This window comes from Alligator mississippiensis, chromosome 4 (assembly GCF_030867095.1).
Source record: "Alligator mississippiensis isolate rAllMis1 chromosome 4, rAllMis1, whole genome shotgun sequence".
NCBI lineage: Eukaryota > Metazoa > Chordata > Crocodylia > Alligatoridae > Alligator > Alligator mississippiensis.
This window is the reverse complement of record NC_081827.1, coordinates 103,240,359-103,264,382: the sequence shown is the minus strand read 5'-3', so window position 1 is coordinate 103,264,382 and position 24,024 is coordinate 103,240,359. Positions and strand designations below refer to the sequence as shown.

Below are 24,024 nucleotides of genomic sequence, written 5' to 3'. Positions count from 1 at the left end.
ACCTCTCGCATCTGAACTTTAGAGTAAGACATGGCAGGAGAATATCGGAGGCTTCCCTTAGGAGGTGGTGCATGATAGGTGCAAGTCCCAGAGAAAGACCAAGCCCAAGCCAGAACCACCCAGCCCTGAGCCACTCAGGAGCAATTGCTCAAGTTTAGGTGGGCACATAGAGAAACACAGACACTACTTTCAAAGATACTATTTACTTACTGTATGTAACATATGTAGTTCACTGACATAAGGAAGGAATTAACAGAGGCACTTTATTCACCCTTTCTTCACACAAATAAATCAGAGCTAAACGTGCGCATATGAAAACCAATAAGTCTTCCCAATGGGCAACCTCTGAAAACATGTAGAAAATGATCCTTGTGAACAAGAAACAAATAGTGACACAATCCATCTGGTTGATGCAGCTCGAGATGGTTCCAGGGAGATTTCCTATTCCACGGCAGTGTGAGATGGTGGGGCAGAAACTCCTTACAGTATAGGACAAACAATAGTGGCAGTAGGTGGCAAGGAAAGGTATTTGCACTCTGCCCCTGACTATCGGAAGAGAAGCTAGAATTCGGTACAGAAATGGCCATCTTCAGCAATTAGCCTAACTCCACAGACTTCAAGAAGGGATATTAAGGCAAGGGAGGGAAGCTTTTTTGCCAGTAGTTACTGGCAAGAGCCCATGTTCATGGATTGAGTCAAATTTCAGTGGAAAATTTAGAATAAAAATAGATATTAAAAAAGTTGTATGGTCCTGTGCTGTTCTTGGAAGTTTTGGGGTGGATTGATTTGCAGAATGAAGTCCATCAGGCACTTAAGGCAAGGGCAAGGGATGTAGTTGTCTTAAAGCAAGGGATGTAGTTGTCATGGGTGATCTAAATTACCTGGACATCTGCTGGGAGGAGCAGTCAGCCAGGTTGGACCGTTCCAGGAGGTTCCTGGCTGAGATATAGGACCTCCACTTAACCCAGGAGATGCACAGTCCCACCAGAGGAAATGTCCTGTTGGACCTGGTCCTGGCCACAAGCGATGATCTGGTAAGGGGGCTCCAGCTCCTTGACCACCTAGGTGACAGCGATCATCGCTTGCTGGAATTCATCATCCAGTGCAGGGTGTCAAGGGCCTGCAGCAAGGCGGTAGCCCTAGACTTCAAGAGGGCCAACTTCAACGAGTTGAGGAGATTGGTGGGAGAGACGCTGGGGTTCTCGAGGGCAGGGGAACTCAGTGCCCAAGATGAGTGGTCATTCCTTAAGGAGACAATACTCAGGGCCCAAGGGGTGACAATCCCAACAAGAAGCAAGGGGAGCAAGAGTGCCTGAAAGTCTCCCTGGCTCACCAAGGACGTCATAGATTCATAGATTCATAGATGTTAGGGTCAGAAGGGACCTCAATAGATCATCGAGTCCGACGTCCGGGAATGCCTGGTTGCCAAAAAGGCGGCGTACACCCGGGGGAAGGGGGGGGGGCTATCTCCAAAGAAGAGTATACCTCCACTGCTCAGGCCTGTAGGGGGGCTGTTAGGAAAGCTAAGGTGGACATAGAGCTAGGACTAGCATCCAAGATCAAAGATAATAAAAAGTCCTTTTTCAAATATATAGGGAGGATGAAGAAGGCACCGGGAAACGTGGGGCCCCTGCAAGATGCACTGGGCAATCTGGTAGTTGCGCCAGAGGAGAAGGCAGACCTCTTTAACAAATTCTTCACCTCTGTTTTCTTGTGCAGGGACCGGGACTCCCCCACCATGTTTCAAGACGGACTCGAGGGGAATGCCTCAAGACCTAAGGTTGAGGAGGACTGGGTTAGAGTGCTTCTGGGGGGGCTGGACATGTCCAAGACAGCAGGTCCAGATGCTCTCCACCCCAGGGTGGTGAGGGAGCTAGCAGGGGTTATTGCTGGGCCCTTGGCACGGCTTTATGAGCGCTCGTGGTGCTTGGGCCAGGTGCCAGATGACTGGAAGATAGTCAATGTAGTCCCCATCTTTAAGAAAGGGAGGAGGGAGGACCCAGGCAACTATAGGCCTGTCAGTCTTACCTCAATCCTGGGGAAACTCTTTGAGAAGATCATCAAGGAGCACATCTGTGATGGGCTGGCATCGGGGATGATGCTCAAGGGCAACCAGCACGGTTTCACTAGGGGCAGGTCATGTCAGATCAACCTGATGCCTTTTACGATCAGGTCACAAAAGCATTGGATGCAGGTGTCGCTGTGGATGTAGTCTTTCTGGACTTCAGCAAGGCCTTTGACACTGTCTCCCACCCCATCCTCATTAAAAAACTAGGAAACTGTGGCTCGATGCCTACACAGTCAGATGGATTGCTAATTGGCTGAAGGGTCGTACTCAGAGGTTGGTGGTGGATGGGTCACATTTGACCTGGGGGGAAGTGGGCAGCGGAGTCCCCCAGGGCTCGGTCCTTAGGCCCGCACTGTTCAATTTCTTTATCAGCGATTTGGACGATGGGGTGAAAAGCAACCTGTTCAAATTTGCTGATGATACCAAAATTTGGGGTGAGGTGGGCACGCTAGTAGGGAGGGAAAGACTGCAGAAAGACCTGGATAGGTTGCAAGGGTGGGCTAATAAAAACAGGATGCGTTTCAATACTGACAAGTGCAGGGTGCTGCACTTGGGCAGTAGTAACCGGCAACACACTTATAAGATGGGAAACTCCCTTCTTGAGAGCACGGAGGCAGAAAGGGATCTTGGAGTCATCATTGACTCCAAGATGAACATGGGCCGACAATATGAGCTCACGGTTGGCAGGGCTAACTGGACCCTATCGTGTATCCATGGGTGCATCTCAAGTAGGGCCAAGGAGGTGATCCTCCCCCTCTACGTGACACTGGTCAGGTCACAGCTGGAGTACTGTGTCCAGTTCTGGGCACCCCACTTCAAGAGGGATGTGGACAACATTGAGAGGGTCCAGAGGAGGGCCACATGTATGATCCGGGGACAGCAGGGCAGACCCTACAATGAGAGGCTACGGGACCTGAACCTGTTCAGCCTTCACAAGAGAAGGCTGAGGGGGGACCTTGTGACCATCTATAAACTCACTAGGGGGGACCAGAAGGGTTTGGGGGAGACCTTGTTTCCCCCAGCGCCCCCCGGGATAACAAGGAATAACGGCCACAAGTTTTTGGAGAGTAGGTTTAGATTAGACATCCGTAGGAACTACTTCACAGTTAGGGCGGCTGGGATCTGGAACCGACTTCCAAGGGAAGTGGTGCTGGCTTCTACCCTGGGGGTCTTTAAGAAGCAGCTCGATGCCTACCTGGCTGGGGTCACTTGAGCCCAGTTTCCCTCCTGCCCAGGCAGGGGGTTGGACTTGAAGATCTACAAGGTCCCTTCCAACCCTACTTCTATGATTCTATGATCAGCTTCAGTGGCGCTATACCTCTTTGCAGCAGCTGAAGATATGTTCTGGGTGCTTACTGGTAAGCTAAGTCCCTTTGTCACTTCCTGGCACTTTTTGGTGACCAGCAGCTTCTGTAGCTTCATGAAACTAGTACTAATGTTCTACTTACATTCTGCTGTTTTTGTCAGTTCAGAAGCAAACTCCTTTTAGCCCAGGGGTATCCTCAGGTTTCGCTTTTCAAGGTAATCAGAAGGAAACAGGATATCTTTCTCGTTCATCTGCAGCATACCTTACATTTACATAACACCTTCCATGCTAAAGAAAAATCCCGAAGTGCTTTTACAGGCTATGAACAGAGACTGCATCATCCACCACAGCCAGCTCAGGGATGGAACACATCAGACATTCCATACTGGCCACACAACGTAGAAGGGTTTGCAGAGGGAAAGTGAAAAATAATGCTTCCAATTTAAACTGTAGTGGGAATTTATGGAGGCAGATTGTAGTTATCTTTACTGGAATTTAACCAGGGCACTAGGATTAACAACCTGACTCTTGCAAAAAGCACTGTGGATTCTTTAGTTATCACAAGTAGTCAGAACCCTGGCTTTCTATTCCTCATCCAAATGAAACTCAACCTATACCTTGCAGCACAGTGCCCCCTAGCACTGTTTTAAGACATTAAGTCAGGACTGCCTTAGGAAATGATGCCTACTGAGTCAACACCACCTACAAGACATGGGTTTCCCTTGGAATTTTCACACCATCTATTGACCTAGCGCAAGCATGCTTAGCTTGTGGGCTTTGACAAGACCACAGCATGGAGTGGTGTGGCTGCATGTCAGGAAAAAGAGGTCCTTAATTGTGTTCACCATCACATTCTTGGGGGAGGACAGAAATAAGAGAGACTTCTTTATTTGGTGACAAACCAAATGTGAACTCTAACTTTCTCACATCATGGTCAAGGTCTAATTTTTTTAATGGTTACAAAAGGCTTAACGTTCTCTTCAAGTAGAAGAGCTGAATATGGTTTTCCCCTATAATTTCCCCCCACAAAGATATCCTAGTTCAATAGATAGGGCACTAGATGGGCGGCAAGACCTGGGTTCTATTTCCAACCCCACTGTTGGCCTCTCTGTAACCCTGAGCAACCCACTCCATCTCTTTGTGCCACAGTTTCCCTATATTAATACTTACTAATTCCTAGTACACATACTTGTCGATGTGTCATTTGCAGACTACATTTTACAACAATAAAAAAGCAAGCGGGCCAGATTCTGATCTCATTTACATCAGTGCCACTGCTGATTGTAATGGAGTTGCTCTCGCTTTACACAACAGAGACTGAAATCAGGCTCTCGCTGTTGGGATTTAGCTTTTGTCACAGGCACTCAGCTACAGGTCCAAATATATAACCCCAATTGTTTGCATGGGGTCACTCCGACTGTGAGGGTGGGCCTCCAAATTACTTAAAATTAGACATTAAAACTATCTCATTAACCTCTCTGTCACATACGTATATGACCCCCATTTTTATCTGAGCACTGCAATCTTGAAGGCAATCATCCTTGCTACCCTCCTGGGTGGCAGGGCAGTATGGTTATTCCCATTGTCCAGATGGGGCTATGGGCACAGAGAGGCTATGCAGTCATAGAAATGGTCTGTAGCAGAGCAGGGTTTCCCAAATGCCAGACTTGAACCTAAATCACTGGACAGTCCTTTGTCTCTTCATGACACACGAGCCTATACCTGTTGAATGCTGGTATCTCAACAAAGGCTATCCTTCCAGAGGACTGGGGATTATGATCTGTTTTCTACAGGCTGCACCACTAAGGAAAAGGTGTGAACAGATAATTTTTAACCCAGATATGGCAGAACTGTAGATTTGAAAACTCAGCACGCTGTTTAGAAACTTAGGACAGCTGGTCCCTGGCCTTTAATACTGGAGTAATGTATAACTAGACATACTTAAGTCTTGTAAAGTACTCTGACATTATGTACTGTGGTTTGATACTAAGATTAATCACTCCTCAGCCCCCTTTGCAGGATAAGAAGGCTGTCTGTATGTTGCATCTGGCAATCTCCCTGCCCATAACTCCAGCTGTGCTGTTAACATTTGCATTTCTGCAGCTGATAGAAATTTACAGTTCCAAAAAAAAAAGTGTGGGGGGGGGGGTAAGGGAAAACAAAACAAACAGGACTTCTCTATATATTGCACTAAAGCTGCACTGCTAAAATATACAGCAAGATTAAGCGTTGGGAGTGCCTGGTACATCTGAGAGGGTTTTTTCCAGCTCACTTTTAACAGTTTGTTTTATCACTCCTTGCTGACTATGACTATTGGGCAGGAGGAAGGGGGCTTGGGGTAGGATTAAAAACCACAGCATCAAATCCTGCTTTACAGCCCAAACAGGACTTGTCATTCTTCTTCCAATCCCTTTCCAATGGGGACTGAAGGCAGAAAAGAATCAACCTGTGAGTTTCCTATTGCAAGATGCATTTTTCTTAGGGTTTTTTTTTAATGGTCTCAAGTCTTCTTTTTTCCTCCCTCCTCCAGCGTCAAACGTACGCCCCAGCCCCACGAGAGCTTGTTCGGGGGGTAGGGGGGGAAAGGAAGGTTTCCTTTTGAAATGCAGGGGCCCCTCTGGAGTGGTCCCCTTGGATTTGTGTTTGACAGAGCCCCAGACAGTGTGTGGGCCCCCTCATCCCCTGGTGCAGACGGTCAAGGAGCCAGTATGGGCAACTCTCACGATTTTTGGCGTTCTTAAAGTCTCTGCTTTGGGCATGTGAAAAACTTAGCTCTTTCTTTTATATACATTAAATAAATAAATAAGAGCAAGAGCTAAGTTTTCTGCGTTGTTGTTAAAGTCTCTGCTTCAGGACCATGAAACACTTAGCTCTTTCTTTTCCACACACACACACACACACACACACACACACACACACACACACACACACACACACACACGAAAGCTAAGTTTTTGGCATCGTTGTTAAAGTCTCTGCTTTGGGAATGTGAAAAACTTAGCTCTTTTATACAGGGGTGTAGGTTGTAGCCGTGTTGGTCTAAGGACATAAGGAACCTTGTCTGCCTAGCTCTTTTATATACATTAAATGATATATATATGAGAAAGAGCTAAGTTTTTGGCATTGTTCTTAAAGTCTCTGCTTCAGGACCATGAAACACTTAGCTCTTTCTTTTCTATAGATTTAAAATCTTAAAATTCGTAGAAATGAAAGAGCTGAAGTTTTTTGCAGTCCCGAAGCACAGACTTTTAAGGACAACGCCAACACTCATAAAGAGTTGGCCGCACCGGCAGAGCTCTGCCAGTCTGCCCAGCTGAGGATGTGCTGCTAAGGAGCCTCTTTGCACCCCCTGCCAACTTGCTCCTCAGGTGTGGCAACAGCAGCAGCTACCTACTGCAGCAGGCGGTGGGTGCCAGGGCAGGGGAGGGGGCCTGGCCGGCGCGGGCACTGGCACGCACAGGTAGGCAGCCTGCCCCCCTCGCAGCCCCAACACACATGGAGGCGCATTATTCCCTATAAGGAGCTGAAGCCGGGGCTGCGACCCCGCCTCCAGGCCTCGGGCAGCCTCTCCCCTCTCCCCGGGAGTGAGGTAATGCGGGGCTGCGATTGGTCGCGGGGAGCGGCCCCCCAGGAGCCGGAGTGCGCGCGATCAAGGCTATAACTCCCCGCCCCAGCCCGGGGCAGAGCAGCACAGGCGCCTCCAGCCTGCAGCGTCCCGGGCCCGGCAGCCGCAGGAGGGAGCGCGGGGCAGAGGCGCGGAGGCCGCGGAGGAGACGCGGCACATCCACGGGGCGACCCCTGTCCGCCGGTAGCGTCGCGGCACCCCCCGCAGCACCATGCCCGCCGGGTGGCTCAGCCTCCTGGCGCTCCTCTGCAGCTGGAGCCTGAGCGCCTTGGTGGCGGAAGCGTGCACGTGCGTGCCCATCCACCCGCAGGATGCCTTCTGCAACTCGGACATCGGTGAGTGCTGCCCGCCTCCCCTCACCTCCCCTCCCCTCCCCTCCCCAGGCTCGCAGACATGCACCTGGTGGGCAAGGAGATGCACAACCGGGGAGGCGGTGGCATCTCCATCCTTGGAGGGCTTGAAGACCCGGCTAGAGGAAGCTGTGGCTGGGATGATCTAGTTGGGGCTAGTGCTGCTGGGAGCAGGGGGTTGGACTAGATGCCCTCCTTGAGGTCCCTTCCAGCCCCCCTCTCCTAGGAGTCTGGGATTTCCTGGGGCAGGTGGTGCCCGGAGCTGCAGCATCCTAAAGCCCAGGGGAGCAGCATTAGCACTCTACAGGGTGGGGGGCAAACTATGGGACATAGACCCCCGGGGGACATAAGGCAGTTCTGGGGGGTATGCAGGAGAAATTGCCAGATGGCAGTTTTAATTTTCATTATAGTAACAATTGGCATGTCAGGGGTTCAATGTAAAGCGTATGCTGGTAGGGGTATGCGGGCAGCCGGTAAACCTGGAAGGGGGTGTGCAATAAGGAAAAGTTTGGGAACCTCTGCTCTACACAGCAGGAGATAAAGTTACAACGTCCCCCTTCTCACTGACATACACATGGCACTTACTGTATTGCTCTGATGTTACTTACACACACACACTCGTTGCTCTGATGTGACACAGACACACACACCACCCCCCTCCACTTCCTCCATGGCTCTGATGTTTTCTACCATCCAGAAAGTTCCCTGGTACTGTGGTGGGACGGAGAAGGGGACACCTTTTGCCAAAGCACTGACAAGTAACCAGAATGTGAAACACAGGGTGGGTGGAGCCGGGGGCAACAAACACCCTTTGCTGGTTTGGGTTGCTGTATCTGATTTAACTAGATCCATGTATGAAGAACTGCTTCTAAATGATTGGGTTTTCAGGTCCCCACTTCCCCCAGACAATTGAGGCTTGATCATTAAAGGTTTGTGCTGAAAATGGAAGGGGGGTGAGTGGATTAAAGGACTGAACACTGCTCTGCCCTTTCCTGATATATCTATATATATCCACAGCTTTTTGTAATTGCCTTATATCTTGCTCCCCCCAAAAAAAGTGTGGTGTGCTTTATTTTCCCATTAGGAAGAGTTGCTAAAAATGAAACTCTTGGAGTAGAAACTGTTCCAAGACTACAACCTGTCCAAGAAAAACAAGTGTTGCACACTTTCTAGAAATTAGTAATTGTAAAAGTGGTTTGTTTTCTGCAGTGGGACAAAAACAAAATTGAAGGTGTGGGCAGCCTAAATTTCCCTTGCTAAACTGATGCCAAGAAAATACTAAGGAAACTGGACTAATTCTCCCAAGCTACGGAACTGCCTTTGGCAACTTGAAATAGTGTAATTCAGACCAGCTAGTAGCAACTATATCTATAGGTTCTTTATACCAGGAACTTATATGAAGGCCACAGAGGGGAGTAAACAAGTCTCTCAAGGATTTTTCATGCTGTCATCTGATCTCCAGACTTTATTCTTTGTGCTTTCTGAAATAAAAATTACAAGCTGGAACAGTGGGGCGCTTGACCAGGAAAACCACAATGTATAGGATTCTATAAAAAATTGGAAAGCTGAAACACATGTCCATTGGTTCTTTCTAACATCCTCCTACTACAATCTTAGGTGCCCCACAGGCTTTCATAAGTGACAGCATTTTTATGGAAGCAAGGGAACAACTGGATAGCTCAAGGGAATGGGATAATGGAAACTCAATATCTAATTCCCTGCTTTGCATATTGCCTAGGTTGGAATTAAATGACCAAATATGGTTACTGTTTGATAGCTGTCCTGGGGTCTACTGTATAATAACAAATGAGCTAGTAGTCTTGGTCCAGTCCCTAGCCCAGAGATTTCTGAGTACCAGTGGATACAAACTATCTTTGCAGAGACAAAAGGTGCATGCACAATATTGACAACCCTGGAGGCTGTTTCTGTACCTCAGGGTTCAGACATATGAAAGTGATTTGGGACCTTTGCCTTGTTGATACCCACAGTCTTTAGTCAGACTGAGGACTTCAGTCTGCAAAGCAATTAACCTGACAGCGTCCATGAAAATTACATGCAAAACCCCTCTACTTTTTCAGCAGAACATTGACTCAACATGGAATCTCGTCAATAGTATTTGAAAACAGTTGAACCAACTGGTAAAAAAAAGAAAAGTTTCCCTCTCTTGCTTTTAATAACCTTTCATTACAAAAACTGCAGTGATGCATAGTTACAATTCATGTCTAGTTTATATAGTGTATTTGTTCCTGAAAGCCAAGAAAAACATTGCATGTTAATAGTGCTGGTAAGGTTACAGTTTGCTTCAGCGATGACAGCCTGAAAAATATTATAAAAACTTCTCTATATCAAGAGGACCCTTCCAGAAAACTTCCCTTTTCAAAGTTCACTTCACAACTTTTATTGCTGCAGCTTTCTTCTGTATCAGGAGGTGTGTCAGCTAAGAGGCAGCAACCCAAGAGACTTGTGCCTTCCCTGAAAGCAAGGGGGTTTGGGAAGCTAGTTTGTCTGGTTTGACAGCAGGGGCCTCCTCTGCATGTCCCCTTCATTTGCTGCAAGCCAGCAGAATTCATGCTTCTGCTGGTCTCCTTTAATAGTTTGGATGGGGGGTCATTTTACATGAGGTCAAAATAGGTTTGCAGTTTCACTAGATCTGTTTAAATGCACCTTGCTACAAAATTATTCTGGTAATGCATATCGTCTCTAGAGGCAACAACCGTTAGGAAGAGGGCAAGTAACAAAGCTTAAGGTAGTATCTCAGACATCTGTGGGCATTTGTACACATGCTTGCACTGCAGTGCCAAGCCCGTGCGGCACACACAGTTGTATAAGTGGCAAAATGCACTTCAGCGCTGCAAAAATGGCAGTGGCGAGCTTTTGAACTAAAACACCTCAGTTAATCGGGTCTGCTCCGACCAGCCGGATCTCCAGCATGTTGCAGGATGGAAAGCTATGTGTATAAATGCCCAGATTGACTAGTTCAGACATCAGATTGTTTGCAAGACTTCCCTTTGATAGCTGGATTTTTGACTGAATTCGGTATCAAAGTACTGATCTCTTTACTTTGTTCTTGAGTAACCTGCAGCTAATAACTGTGGCTCATATTTGTGTCTAGCCTTGCTCAGACTCTAGTTACACATGCTGTACTCTTGATGCTCAGAAGGGGGCCCATAATTCACAGGGGTGGAAAGCAGAAGGGTAAAGACCACCTCATACTAAGAGGTTGGTTGTCTCGACCCAAATGTGTCATTTGTGTGACATGGTGAAACTGAACTAAACCTGTGTATCTCCAAATTGACCCTTAAAGCCATATTCCTGCCTAGCTATCTTTAGCAGGCATTGTCATGCTTTTCACGAGCCAAAAGAACAGGGAGCCTGTTCCAACTTGTGGTCACCAACGAGTTAACCATCTCCATGGAAACGGATGGCAGTGTACTTGTGCAGTGTTTAGACAGACTAAACTACATGCTGGGTTTTAAAACACATTGTGGGGAAGAAAGGGACTTGGCAGCAAGTTTTTATTGCTCTTGAAACTCCTGACAAAATACCAGCTCCTAAGGGAGGAGTCAATGCAGTAAGTGCTGGAAGAACTGAGCTGTTAAAACAGCTCCTAAGACGATGCAAAAAATGGGCTAGCTAGGTGGCAACCTTGGATGAGCTTCTCACCTTGACAAACACACCAGCATGTGTGGCTTCCGAAGGGGCAAGAAGCTTTGGGTTTGGAAATATAATGCAAGCACCCATTGCTGGAGTTCAGGGACAAAGGTGCAGGGGACCTGTTTGTATTTAGTCTGCCTTTCTATTAATGGGGCTACCTTTGATCTACCTTGGGCTCACTGTCTTGGCAGATGTCCAACCCTGCAATCATCTGAAGCCTTTTAAACAACTTTGCAAAAACGATGCTCGAGTAAAACCCAGTGAGAGGGCATGTTTTTTGAAACAGGCAGGTCTTTTCAGTAGGAAAGGGGAGCTTGTGGTTTCAGAAGGAAGCCAACACTCTTTACACAACCATATCCAGGGAAACCTGTCTGTTACTTAGATTAGCTAACAGAACAAAATGGATGGAAGTGTGCGTCTTGTCCAAATCTCTGGGGTTGATCCATAGCTAAACTGATTTTTAAATCTTGTTTTTCTTATTTTTTAACTAAATGATGCCTCTCACTATAAGAGCCGGTATGGATAGTCCTGTGATTGGACAGATGGCAGCTCCATCCATACTCTTGGGGACTGACACCAACTTTGCTTCTTGTGCTTCCCCTCAAAAGGATGTGATTATTTTCCTTTATTTTTGTTAATGGACCTTTGGAAGGAACAAACACCACAAATGCTTTGTCCCCTTTGAATAGAGCAGTGACATTTCCAGCTGGATGCAACTGACATAAAAGGGACTTGTTTGTACTTCTTTTTTCCAAGGAGCAGCAGGGACTTTTCAGATCAGCTGCTGAATGTTGCATTTCTTTAGGCTTGGGGAAAAACACCCACTCTTCCTTCTTCCTCTCTCCCTGATCCCCCCCCCAAACTCCTCAATTCCATGTTAGCTGTTATCAAACTACCTTGCATGTGACCAAAAAATGTTCCTTTGGCCACTACACACTTTAAAATTGAAATGAGTACACACACACACATACACACACACTCTCTCTCACTCTTTAAAGATGAAATGAGTAGTTTTAATGGATTCAGTAAAGGAGCAGAGTTTTCTGTTTAAAAAAAACACACTGGATAGAAAATGTAAATTTCCCTTTCTCCCTCTAAATAATGGACAAACTCTCACTGTATCCGAGCTAGCTGTCAGAGATGCTCTTCATTCTCCATCCTACCACAGCATGACTGAGTTCACAACTGTGTATCACCATGTTATCCAAGAGTATGATCTAAAGGGAAGAAGAGGAGATGGGGGCCTGAGAGCCCTGGGCCCCTCTGGAAGGGGGCTGTCACCCGAAATGCGTAAAACTTTACGTATGTCCATCATCTTAGCCCTCCCTTGGCAAAAATAAAAGTTGGTGCCTATGGATGGAGGAATCTCACTAGTAAAGCATCTCAGCCCAAAGTACAAGCACCTGGGAAATCTGCCCTCTTAGTTCATTTTACTTGCTTATTTCCTTTAACTGCTGATTAAGCAATTGGAGAAGCTAAAGCAGCACAGGTCTTATTCTGAATTAAACTTTTTACATGTACCTGGCCACATGTGTATGGAATATGCACTCATGTTCCAGACCTTTTATCATCATCTTCTATGGAAAACTAGGCTTGTTTTGGATCCATTATTGAGGAAGCTATAATTTATACATGCTGGGAGAAGCTCTCCACACATTAAAACAGATTCTCAAACTCAGGTTTGTTGGTTGAACTGGGACATCTGCATTTTATACACATGCAGCTTAAAAACAGATAGAAATTTGGAGGTTCTCACAGTGGCCCGACAGTGTCTGTCAACGTTTCCCATTGAATTTATACAGGTGTAAGAATCTTTCCTAGGAGGGTAATACTAAAGTTTTAAGATGCACTTCCATTTTAGAAAGCACTTTATGAGCAGGAATCCTAACACACACCTGTAGGAGAGTACTGAATAGATATAGTTAACTTCTTTTTATATAAACGAAAATTAGTGTAAAGAGGTCACAATATAATTATCTGGGTCAGCAAAGTAAGTTAATATCAGAGCTGGGATATCCTGGCTCCTAGTCCTATGCTCTAACTGGCAGATCCCCAATTGAAGTATCCCATTCAATTAAACAGAGATTGCAATAAGAACAATTTTTTGTTGCCTTGTATGGGTCACTTACAACTAAGTCTTTCAGGCAGAATCCTGTAGTAGTCAAAGCTCTGAGTACTTTGCATAATCTGGATTGGAATTTGTCACTTCTCCAAATGTTTTTGTTGAAAATGTCTGATGGAAACTATTATCCTCAATAAATGATGCAGTGTATTATATAAAGTAATGCCAAAAGGGTTATTTAGTATCTAGTTACTACTGCACATGCTAAATCCAGATTTCCTGCAGGAAGTAAATGCAAAAAGACTTCTGAGCCAGCAAAAAGCCAGATGTTTTTGCCCAGAGCCTCAGAGGTCCTTGCTTTAAGCAGAAGTTTCTTCCATTTTTCTATTTAGGGTTTCCTACCTGCTCTTGTGAACCGTCTACCTGGCAGTAGCTTCTGTAATGTTTCTCTGAACAAATAGGGAGGCAAGAATATGATTATGTACAGCAATGTTTGATGCTAGGAAAAACTGTCTTTTACATTACAAACTTTTTTTTAACTGATAAAACAGTGAGTGTTGGGGCATGTATGCTTGCATGGGATGTAAGATTGATGAATTTGGCTATTTTCAGGCTTTTGCGGTGCAAAATGGGATATTGCTATTTACTCTTAATAAACTCCACTAATGTGCTTGATACTTTAAAAAGACACAAAGATCATCCCTGCACTGAAGAATTGCTTAGGTGCTGCTACTGCATGAGGATCCAATAATATGACACTCTGGTAACAGTACAGAACTTCACTGTTGTTAATGCTGGAAAAGTCTGTGTTTGGAGAATATTTAGACCAAAACAGGATGTCATGGTCTAAGTGAGAGCCATTGAAGACAGGCTGTATGCAGAAGCACAGAAAATGGCACAATTTGATAAGGAAGTTATTAGCTCATTTCTTGTGGGCATGTTGAGAAGGTCATTAGAGTGAAATACTTAAATTCTGGGTTTCGGAGCTGCAAAATATTTCTCCTTTTTTTCCTCCTTATGACAATTATCTTGGATGCTTGTGGTGATCATGCAAAACTACTGAGGTGAAAATCTGGTTTTTGTGTGTGCTACTTTGTCTGAGACTCTCTCCTCAAGGCCTTAGTCTGATGTGGTGCCTTGTGTGGACCAACCTAGCACACAACACTGAAGTACCCGGGCTCTTTAGTCTGAGAAGGAGGTCGTCATGAAACACACATCAATAAGATGCTCTTCAGAAGTTCATAAATCCTAATTAACCTGCGACAGGAGCTTCCCACAGCTAGCTAGCAGGCACATTATGCCTGCCAGCTCTGAACCAGACTGAGGTGAGAGGTGTGATTTCATGATTTGAAAGTATGAAGCTGAAATTCCCTGTTAACAACAGGATCTCCTCCTCAAACTGAGGCCCTTTTCTTTGATGTGGGACATATCATTCCAGGCTTTCAGGGCTTGCATACTCCTTTTGCACACCAGGTTATCTTTTTGGAGCAAATTCTGCTGTTCTCAAGGAAGTGACACCAGTGTAAACCTAGTGTAAGCAAGAGGAGGATAGGACCTTCAGCGCTGAAACTAGCATAGTAGAGGCAGCAGTTGTCAAACTGGGAGACCACTGTAACTCATTTAAGGGTTTGTCTACACTGCCTTCAGGCAGAGCCTGGGAGCATTACTAAGATGTATGCCCTGCCCACCTGCTCCTACTGCATGCCAAATCCTGAAAGTGAGGCAGTGTAATTGCTTTTGAGTGGTACTGAGCATGTGCTCAGACCTACGCTCAGGCTTTCTGTCTTGGCCATGCTTATTGGAGCCACTTTAAAGTAGCTACATTGTCTGGCTTCTGGGATTTGGGATGTGTGGCATGGATGGGAGTATTCTTAACAGCTCCCATGATCAGGACAGAGGTCTGTACACATGCCTTAAGTCTAGGGTGACCATTTTATTTTTAAGGAAATCCTGGACACTACCCCTGATCCCTTCCCCAACCCCGCCTTCTACCAGCTGATCCCTGCCCCGGGTGGGAAGAAAGGTGCCTAGCCTAGCCCAGCCTGCCCGTCTCCAGCTGCTGCTCAGGAGGATCCAGGCTGGGCAGTGTGGGTAAGGCGGTACCAATCCTGGACTTTTGTTTCCATTTTCACCAACTGGCTGGGACACCAGGATGGCCACAAAATCTGGGACTGGCCCAGCCAGACCAGGACATGTGGTCGCCCTACTTAACACTCTAATAGATACTGTATGCTCCCTTTGTAACTTTTAATCAGTAGAACTGTAATGGGTACTTTGTATTTCTCAAACCAAGTCACGTGTAGTCTAACTGTGTCCTTTCTGCCACCTGTGGTACAAGAGCATGAGAACCACTGAAGCTGAGCAAATATCACTGGGGAATGTATGCCACAATATTGCAATTGTGAAACAGTTTGATTTCCCTGTGCATTAGTTATACAAATTGATTGCAGCGGTTGAATACATTTGGACTTGGTACAAGGCTCCTTATTCTCTCACCGCTAGACTCTTTGTTGGCATATGCTTTGGCATTTGTTACACTGGTCATTTTTAGATCTGCATTTTAAGTGGAGGGCTTATTACTGCCAATAAGATGGAGTAGCATCCTTATATAGCTTAGCTTGTTCTGATGCCGGTGAACCTCTCTGCTCAGAGTGGGGAAAAAAGAAAGGTTCCATTCCAGTGACATAGTGCTGTTTCATGAGGTGTCTGTACTGATTCACAGAGAACTGTTGCTCTAGGCAGTAAGAATAAAGCATTAGTGTTAAGCGGGAATAGAAAGGCAGTTCCAAAGCCCCCAGTGCAGCTAGACCATTTTTCCATCTATTAATCAAACTGTTTGCAATTCCCTTTTAAGGCAGGTGAAACGATTAATGAGCAAAGATAATTAATATGCAGCCTGAGCATTTTAACAAATAGTTTACAGTCACAAAGACAGCACTGCAGACTCACTGACTCTAGTTTTAGAAACATGTTCTGCTCTGACTGTTTATCAGTAAATCTGTTTAACTAGGATACCCCCCCCCCCCCACTAGATATATCTTAAACATCAGGGGCTGAATTTATCCCTGTGGTGATGCAGAACGCAGTAGGAGGTCTGGGTGAAAATAGGAAGTGGCTTTATGCCATACTCATGCTGGGACTTCAAGGGGCTAGTTTGGGAATATCTGTGGCATGGGCATGCTATGCCATAGACATCCACCAACCCATGTCCTTGCAGTAGGGTGTTGCAAGGGGGCAATGTTTAAGGCTGCCAACACTTTCTCTACTCCAGTGGGGGTTTCCTACTCAAGGGCCATATCTACACATGTGCTAAACTGTGGAGTAGACTAGTTAACTGCAGAGTAAAGCATCACCATCTATACATGTGATGGTGTTAGGGCACAGTAAACTAATTAATGCCACAATAAGACAGTACTACTGGGGACAGAACTATCTTATACTAGAGTAATTTACTGCAATTAAATGCATGTGTAGATACTGACCACAGGCATAAATTGTGCCTGGTCAGCCCAGCTAGTTGGGGACCAGATGTCTGTCTGCTACCTAGCCACACAGCTCTGCACTTTCCACACCCTCATGCCCCAGCCAGCTCCTCTGCTGCCTGACACTGCTAACCTGGAGCCTGAGGCTGACCTCCTGTGTACCTTGCCAGCCTGGGCCTGCTCTGCCCCAGCTCAAATTGTTGCTGTCCTGGGCTCATGTGTAGACGCTGTGCCTGGGAGTAATTTACTCTGGCTCAAACTGCTCTGGAGTTTATTGCTTCATGTTAATTCTTTGTGTAGATGCACCCATGGAGAAGTCATCGGGGCAGATCCAACCCTTTCATTACACTTCATGTTAGCATAAAGTGGTCATGGGGAAACAAGGCAGCAATGAAGTCATCCTCAAGTTAGGAGATTACTACATCTGGAGGCGCACTTGGGGCCATAAAGCCACATAACTTTGTAGACATAACAATAGTTATAAATATTACAGCTAAAAATCATTATGTAGAGTAACATCAGTAGTACAGTTACACGAGGGAGAGGAAGATGGCACTTCCCTGGGGCTACATAAAACCTCAAATCCTTCTGTAAAGCAGGTAACGTAAACAGCGGCACCAAAAGTAGGATGGTGTCCTCTACTGACTCAGCTGCAGCTGTCGATTTGCCAACAGTCTACCCTATTCTGTTCTAGGTTCCCAGTTAAACTGAGTCACACTGGTGTAACTCTTCCAAGATCTTTGGCTTTCCAAGACCCATGCCAATTTAGTACATTATGATCGTGTGTGGATACAAGGGGGTAAGGAAAAGGAGACTGGTGACTTCTGCTTCTTGGAACTCAAGATAAGACCAGAGGTGCAACCACATTGACTTCCCTAGTGGAGTTCCATCTAATGCCAAGTCTAAACTTGGCCCAAGGGGCAAGGCTGACATGTTGCCACCTGGAGGAGAGATATTAGGCCAACTTTGTGACACGTCTAAGCAGGTCACTGAACCTAGTAATGTTTCAACGTGTGATGTCAGAGATGGATTTGACTTGATGTTTTTCAGATTTCTGAGAGGAATATTACAAATATTGGAGAATATTGACATCCGTTATTAAAAACCAGTTAATCTTCCTCTGTAACGTGAAATGGTTCCCTTGAGTGACAATTGATTGTGTTGACAATGTCTAATAGCATAAAAAGGCAAGTAGTTTTACACAGCCCTGATGAATTCATTTATTCAGTGCTTCTGCCAGCCAGAAAAATATTCTAGAACACTTTGAAATGAGATAGAAGTCTCTTGAGTTCTGTGCTGGTAAAATAAATGTTGACCATGAGTAGTCCAAATTCTTGCTGGTGTTTCCAAAGGGCAGTTTCAACCCCTGGAAACGGTATGCAGTAAAACTCAAATTAAATAGCACAGAGAAGTATGCAAAAATACCATCTAACTCAGCAAAGAGTTGCATTAATACACATCGCACACTGACTGGACTCCATTCTTGCCTCTCCAAGGTCCTTTCCATACTGAAGAGCATAATCAGTTTTAATAATCTGCCATTGATTAGCATACACTGGCACCTATAAATGTGAATGCAGCAGTCAAATTATAGGGAAGCTCTAGTCAGTTGAAGCTGCAGTAACTTGTAACACCTCACTTGCTTGAATGCCAGTGTGGATGCAACACACTATCACACTTCTGCATTCATCTCTGTGTTTCTGTCAGCTGATATCTTTGACTTCATTCTTGTCAACACAGCAAGGGACAGAGATCATATTCTCAGCAGGTGAACTACAACGGGATAGCTCATTTAGAAGATACGGCAAGAATTTTTGTGGATGATATCTTTTGGAGCAACTGCGTGGTTGGGATAGATTTAGAACAGCTTCTACTATCACAGTACCTTTCTTCAGGTCTCTGGGAAAGAAGCAGGCACAGCAGATTAAACAGCAGATGCAACAAAGGCTTGAATAAAACTCCATATGTCAATAAAAAATGGATATAAGAGAAGTTATCAGGTAGCCAACAGACAAGCGAGATGTAAAAGCCTGACGAGTGGAAGAGCAGGATCTTCAGGGAGGTTGTTATCATGTGACGTGCAGAGATTAGTGAGCATCAAGTACATTACTAATGGATCATGAAGTCATTGTCTATGTTAAATTCCTGGTTCTTTGCGTTCAGCATGCTGAGTTGCCGGCCAAGAGACCAGAGGAAGGGTACTGTGATACCTGAAAGCTTGTCTAAGTCTATCCCAACCATGTAGTTGGTCCAATAAAAGATATCAGCCACAATTCTTGCCTCTCACACAGTTCCTGGACCATCATGGCTACAGCATCACTTCAGTACTACCAAAGCTTTAGGAAATGAGAATATTTCAGAGGGGAATGTCTGGAGCACGAGGAGGAGACTAGGGCTGTGTGAAGCTTCAGTCCCTGATTCAATTTGACGGAGATTCGGCCCGATTCGGTGGCTGAATCTCTGAATCTGAAACGAATCAGAAGACCCTTTAATCTCTCCAAATTGAATCGGAACCCTCCGAATCAATTCAGAGAGATTTGGAGTTTTGGACATAGACACAGCTTTAAATGTTTTTTCTACATACCTCTAGGTAGCAGGCGGCTCGTGAGTGCTGCGATGCTGGGGCACGTGAAGTGTCCCACAGAAGTGCGGGGGGGCTCCCCAGTGCGTTCGGCAGCAGACCTGGAAGTGGACCAGAAGCCCTTCTGGTCCACTTCTGTGTCCGCTGGGGAGTTCGCGGGGGAAGTCCCCCACGCTCCCCTGGCTCAGTGACTGGTGCCTCCTGGGTCTGGAGGGGCACCTGTGGTCCCCCTGCGGCCAGTTGTTGAGCCAGGGAGGTGCAGGGGGTCTCCCCAGCGCATTCCCTGGCAGACCCAGAGATGGACCAGATGGACTTCCGATCCACTTCCGGGTTTGCCACTGAGCACGTGGAGGGTCCCCTCCCCCGCCTCACTCCTGTGGGATGCTCCATCTGCCCCAGCATTGCAGCGATCATGAGCCAAGCCTGGTACCTTGAGGTATGTAGGAAAAACATTTAAAGCTGTGTCTATGGCTGAATCACTGATTCTCTGAATCAGCATTGAATCTTCAGATTTGGATTCAGCCAGATCGAATCGGGACAGTGATCTGAATCAACGAATCAAATCACTGTCCTTGACTCGGACCGAGTCCGAATTGAATAGGGCCTGCTTCGCACACCCCTAGAGAAGACCAAAGCTGTAGGGGAATTTCTGGAGAGGGCAGGAGAAGAATTTTGTAGTGGCCATTGCTGAAGAAGGCTGGCAGGACTAAGAAGATTCTTCAGCTCAGAGAGATGATAACTCCTAAGCTAGTGTAACACAGCCTTACTGTGGATGCAAGGTTAGACCTGACACTGGTTCAGAGTGGATAACATGGATATACCCAGTAGGGAATGGTCGGTGTAAAACATACCATTATTACACCACATATGGATCTCTTTAGATTAGGCCTAACCTATAAGGTAGGTCATGGGTTTGTCTCCATAGAAAGGTATATATTAAACTCTAACCTCTTGAGAGTGAGAGAGGAATGCATCTTTCACCTTCTTTGTATACACCCATCGTAGAAAAGCACAGCTCCTCTGTTTGACTGACAGTCTTGGCTCAGGATGTTAAGCAGCAGAGCTCTGCATGGAGTGACCTTTCATGGTGCCCACCTAGATGGTCATATTTTGCCTCTAGCTAAGTGCTGTCCTTCCCTCACTTTGGTGAATATGCCTAAATAGTCCTTTATGAAATGCAAGGGGAGGGAAAGAATTTCTTTCTATTTTGTGATCCAGCTGGATCATAAGGGAAGGAGCACATTGTTTGAAAGTGGTGCAAACTGACAAGTAAGTGAACCAGATGGAAAGAATTGATGCGCTGTCTAAAAGTATTCAAGGGAAAAAATAAAACAACCATTGCAGCCAGGGAAGAGTGGAGAAAGTGCCAAAGGCAAACAGCTCCCTGCACAGCCAGCTCCTGGATATGGATCCTAGTCAAACCTGTCAATTGTAGATGATGGTTATTGCTTTTGTTTAATAACCAGCTGGCCATAAAGGTGTCTAGTTATGCCTTTGATTCTTAGTAGGGCACAGATGCATAGGAACAAGAAAATGGGGGGGGGGGAGGGGGGGAGGAAGAAAGCAAGGTACCCCCTGCCCCTGGTCCCTCCTCCTAGTTTTTCTTTGCTCTCTTCCTTCCCTGTCACCATCAGAAGGCCCAGTTCTCTGCTCCCTTTTGCAGTCATTTATGCCTGAACAAAGCCAGTGTAAAAGCAGAAGCTTCTTATGCTTCTTTTGCACACAAGGTGTAACAGCATAAAGACACCACCATATCTTTCTCTGGCAATACCTAAAGCTACTGCAGTATCATAGGCTAGGAGGACAGCTGCCTTCCCAGGCCCCTGCTGACTCAGGTGAAGGATGTGAACTTCGGCTCCTCCACTGGACTGCTGGGACAACAACATCTGTTTCTCTTTACCAATTCCTCCCCTTCCATTGGGTGTACAGGGTTCCCTGCAGGGGAGGGGCTGCTGGCATCATGTTAGTATGTTTTTTTAATTCTTTATAGAAAAGAATTGGAGCAAAACAAACACATTCATCCCTCAAGCACAATGCATGACATGAGCTTTGGAAACGAACAAGAATCTTCCCTCCCTACCCCCTCCCAACCAGTGATGCAGGCGTAATCCAGTTTCTCTAATTTGTTGGGCCTAAGAAGCCTTTCCCTTTAGTTAGTTGGCTTCAGTGCTGGCCTTTAAATGGTTAAAACAGCAGGGAGAAGAGTGCTTCCTGTTGAGACAAGAAAACCACTGAATGGAAAAACATTCACCTGACTTTGACAGACAGGAAGTAGCTGGTGCTTGAAAGGCAGCAGGTAGAGGGCTAGAGAGCCAGCGGATATCTGAGTTAAACCAACCATTCTCTGTGACATTTCTCCTTAACACAATGTTCCCCTGCAGGTAATGAATTCCAGGCTGGTGGTGTGGTTTGGCCCTTTTATATTGCTTCCAAGCCCCTGTCCTGATTTTCTATTTCCTGCCTCTTCTTCTGACACTGCTATAAATACTCTGCCTGCCTTCCATCAGTTTGGAAATATGCATGTTGCAGATTAAAGAGGACTAAGGCAACTGGATAAAACAGCTTCTAGATCAACTCCTATGAACCGTGAGGTTGCTGGGTCCCCTGCTTTAACGTTCCATGCTGGAGAGTGACTAAATGTAGGACTTCAGTAGCTTTTCCACTTGTACTTATGTCTGGACTAGATCTCCTTTAATTTATTGATGACATAAATTCATATTAAAATATTATTAAGGAACATGGCTTGTGGGTGTAGCTAAAAGCTGACAAACAGTCAAGCCCTTGATCTTGTTCTGCACGTACGGGATGGGACAGAGGCTCATAAAGAAATTGAAACTGTTCTTCCAGGAAACGTGCCAGGGCTGTAGTAATGAACATTTCAAATGGAGGTGGGGAAAGAAAGCAACCCTGACAACAGGGAAAAGAAAAGTGAGCCCAAGTGGTTGTACCTTCAGGGTGGATGAGAAGTCTCCAGGGATTGTACTGCCAATGCTAACCTTGTCTGGAGAGATCAAGAGTGAGAAGTGACTATTGGTCAGTGAGTTGGGAAGGGGCTGCACCCCATGTAAGATTTGGTGTTGCCAGCCCATATAACATTTGGTGGCCTGCAACCAGATTCTGGTATCCCTGGCCAGAAGTGGAATCTATCTAGGGTTGGGAGACAGAGAGAGAGAGAAAGCTACAGAACGTCCTTAACCACCTGGCACAGCACACTAATTTTTAAAGTCCTGAAGAGTAGCATGGAAATCCAGGGGCAGTATTACCTGCACAGAAGTTGCTGCCTTGCCAAGAGTTGTGCTAAGGACAGGCCAGATTCCTCAAACTGCTTTATTCAACTGAAAGAGCAGCACCTGTATTTTGGTGGGGTGAGGGATTTAAGGGATTAGTCGGGCATTTCCTTTGAGGATCAAGATAAAAGGGAGATTTTCGTAAGTCTCTTTTCCACCTTTAATTTCTATAATTCTATTGAGACAAGACTGTCTGTAAATAGTTATTCAAGTTCTCATGCTCACAGCGGAGTCTGCAGTCTGATGCAGCTAGACAGAATCCGCCTTATCAAACAGAAACCAAAGGTCTTAGATAGAGATATTTCAAACTTGCACAGTAGACTTTCTTAATGGATTATTATAAACTGAGCTGGAATCCAGAATAGCCAAGTTGACCAACAGTCAATAACTCCCACTGGCATAATGCCATTAAAAAGTTCAGCTTAATAAATGCACACCTGAACAGAGGAACTGCTATACTCGATCAGATCCACTTCCAGTGCTCTTAGTCTGACAGTGGCCAGTACCAGCTGCTTTAGACGAAGGTACAAGAAGCCTCAAAGAAAGCAGATAAAGGGTCATCTGTCTTTCCCCAGCTCTCCATCCACCAGTCTTCTCCTAATCTCCAACATTTAGAGCTTGGCTTTAAACCTGAAGCATGAAATTTTAAACCCCCCTCCCCCCAGCTTTCTTTTTTAAACATTTGCTATTATAGCTTTGGATATTCTATTCTTGTTATCTGTATAACTGTTCACACTCCCTCCCCTATACAGAAGCTAAGTTCCTGCCATTCTTGTTTCCCAGTATATTCAGCTCTTAGACTGTAAGGCCCCTTGGGACAGGATTTATCTGTTTATTCCTGTTTTGTTCAGTGCTGAACATTCTGTTGGTGCTTATCAAATAATTATAGGAGTGTTGGACTAGGGCTATAAATCCTTGTGCTTACAGATTCTTCTGTCTGCTGAGTGGAATAAGGCTTAGCAGGAGTCGGCCAAAGTAGCATTGCATGCTAAATGTTGGGTGATTAACAGCTAGGTTTTGTACCTTGTGGGATGTGCCTCTCTGCACACTGGCAGATGAATGGCTCACTGAGCTATTGCAAGCTCTCTAATGCTTTTTGTCTTCTTGTTTCCCCCTAGCTGAAGGTTATCAGAGTATTGCTCCCTGTATTACAAAAACCTATTAGTGGTGCAGTAGATTCTGCATGAGCAATTAAACTACCTACTCCCTGCAATGGTTGGTTGTAACTCCAGACAAAACTGCCCTGTCTTAATGGACTAGATTATGTTTGGTTACAGAGAAGTTTGTCTCTTCCAACAAACAGTTCTCTTCTTCCTTTTGAAAAGCATACACAGGACAAGGAAGTGTGTAGCAGCCCTCATTTTATGGCCTCCTGTCAAGCTATTCAACTTTGGAATATATCTATGTAAGCATTCACAGCACAAGGAAGTCTGTAGCAGCCCTAGTTTAATGGCCCGGGCTTCCTGTCTACTAACAGAAACATCAGTTGATCCCAGCTAACATGATGGTACCCCGATGGCTACTCCATTCCTCCTATCTGCCCCATTTCATGAAGCAGTTTGGTCATAGCAGTACAGACGATACTAAATGGCACCTGTGCATTTATCTG

General features: G+C 45.6%; 2 protein-coding genes across 3 annotated transcripts in view; one reads left to right on the top strand and one right to left on the bottom strand.

Annotated features, from left to right (window-relative positions):
- Positions 1–24,024, bottom strand: part of SYN3 (synapsin III) — a 377,511-nt gene that overhangs the window by 130,927 nt on the left and 222,560 nt on the right. The window lies entirely within an intron of this gene.
- Positions 7,020–24,024, top strand: part of TIMP3 (TIMP metallopeptidase inhibitor 3) — a 57,185-nt gene continuing 40,180 nt past the window's right edge. The window contains exon 1 of the mRNA XM_006271668.4: positions 7,020–7,334. Within this exon, the coding sequence (XP_006271730.1) occupies positions 7,211–7,334 (124 nt within the window). The 5' untranslated portion in view covers positions 7,020–7,210. The remainder of the gene's footprint in view (positions 7,335–24,024) is intronic.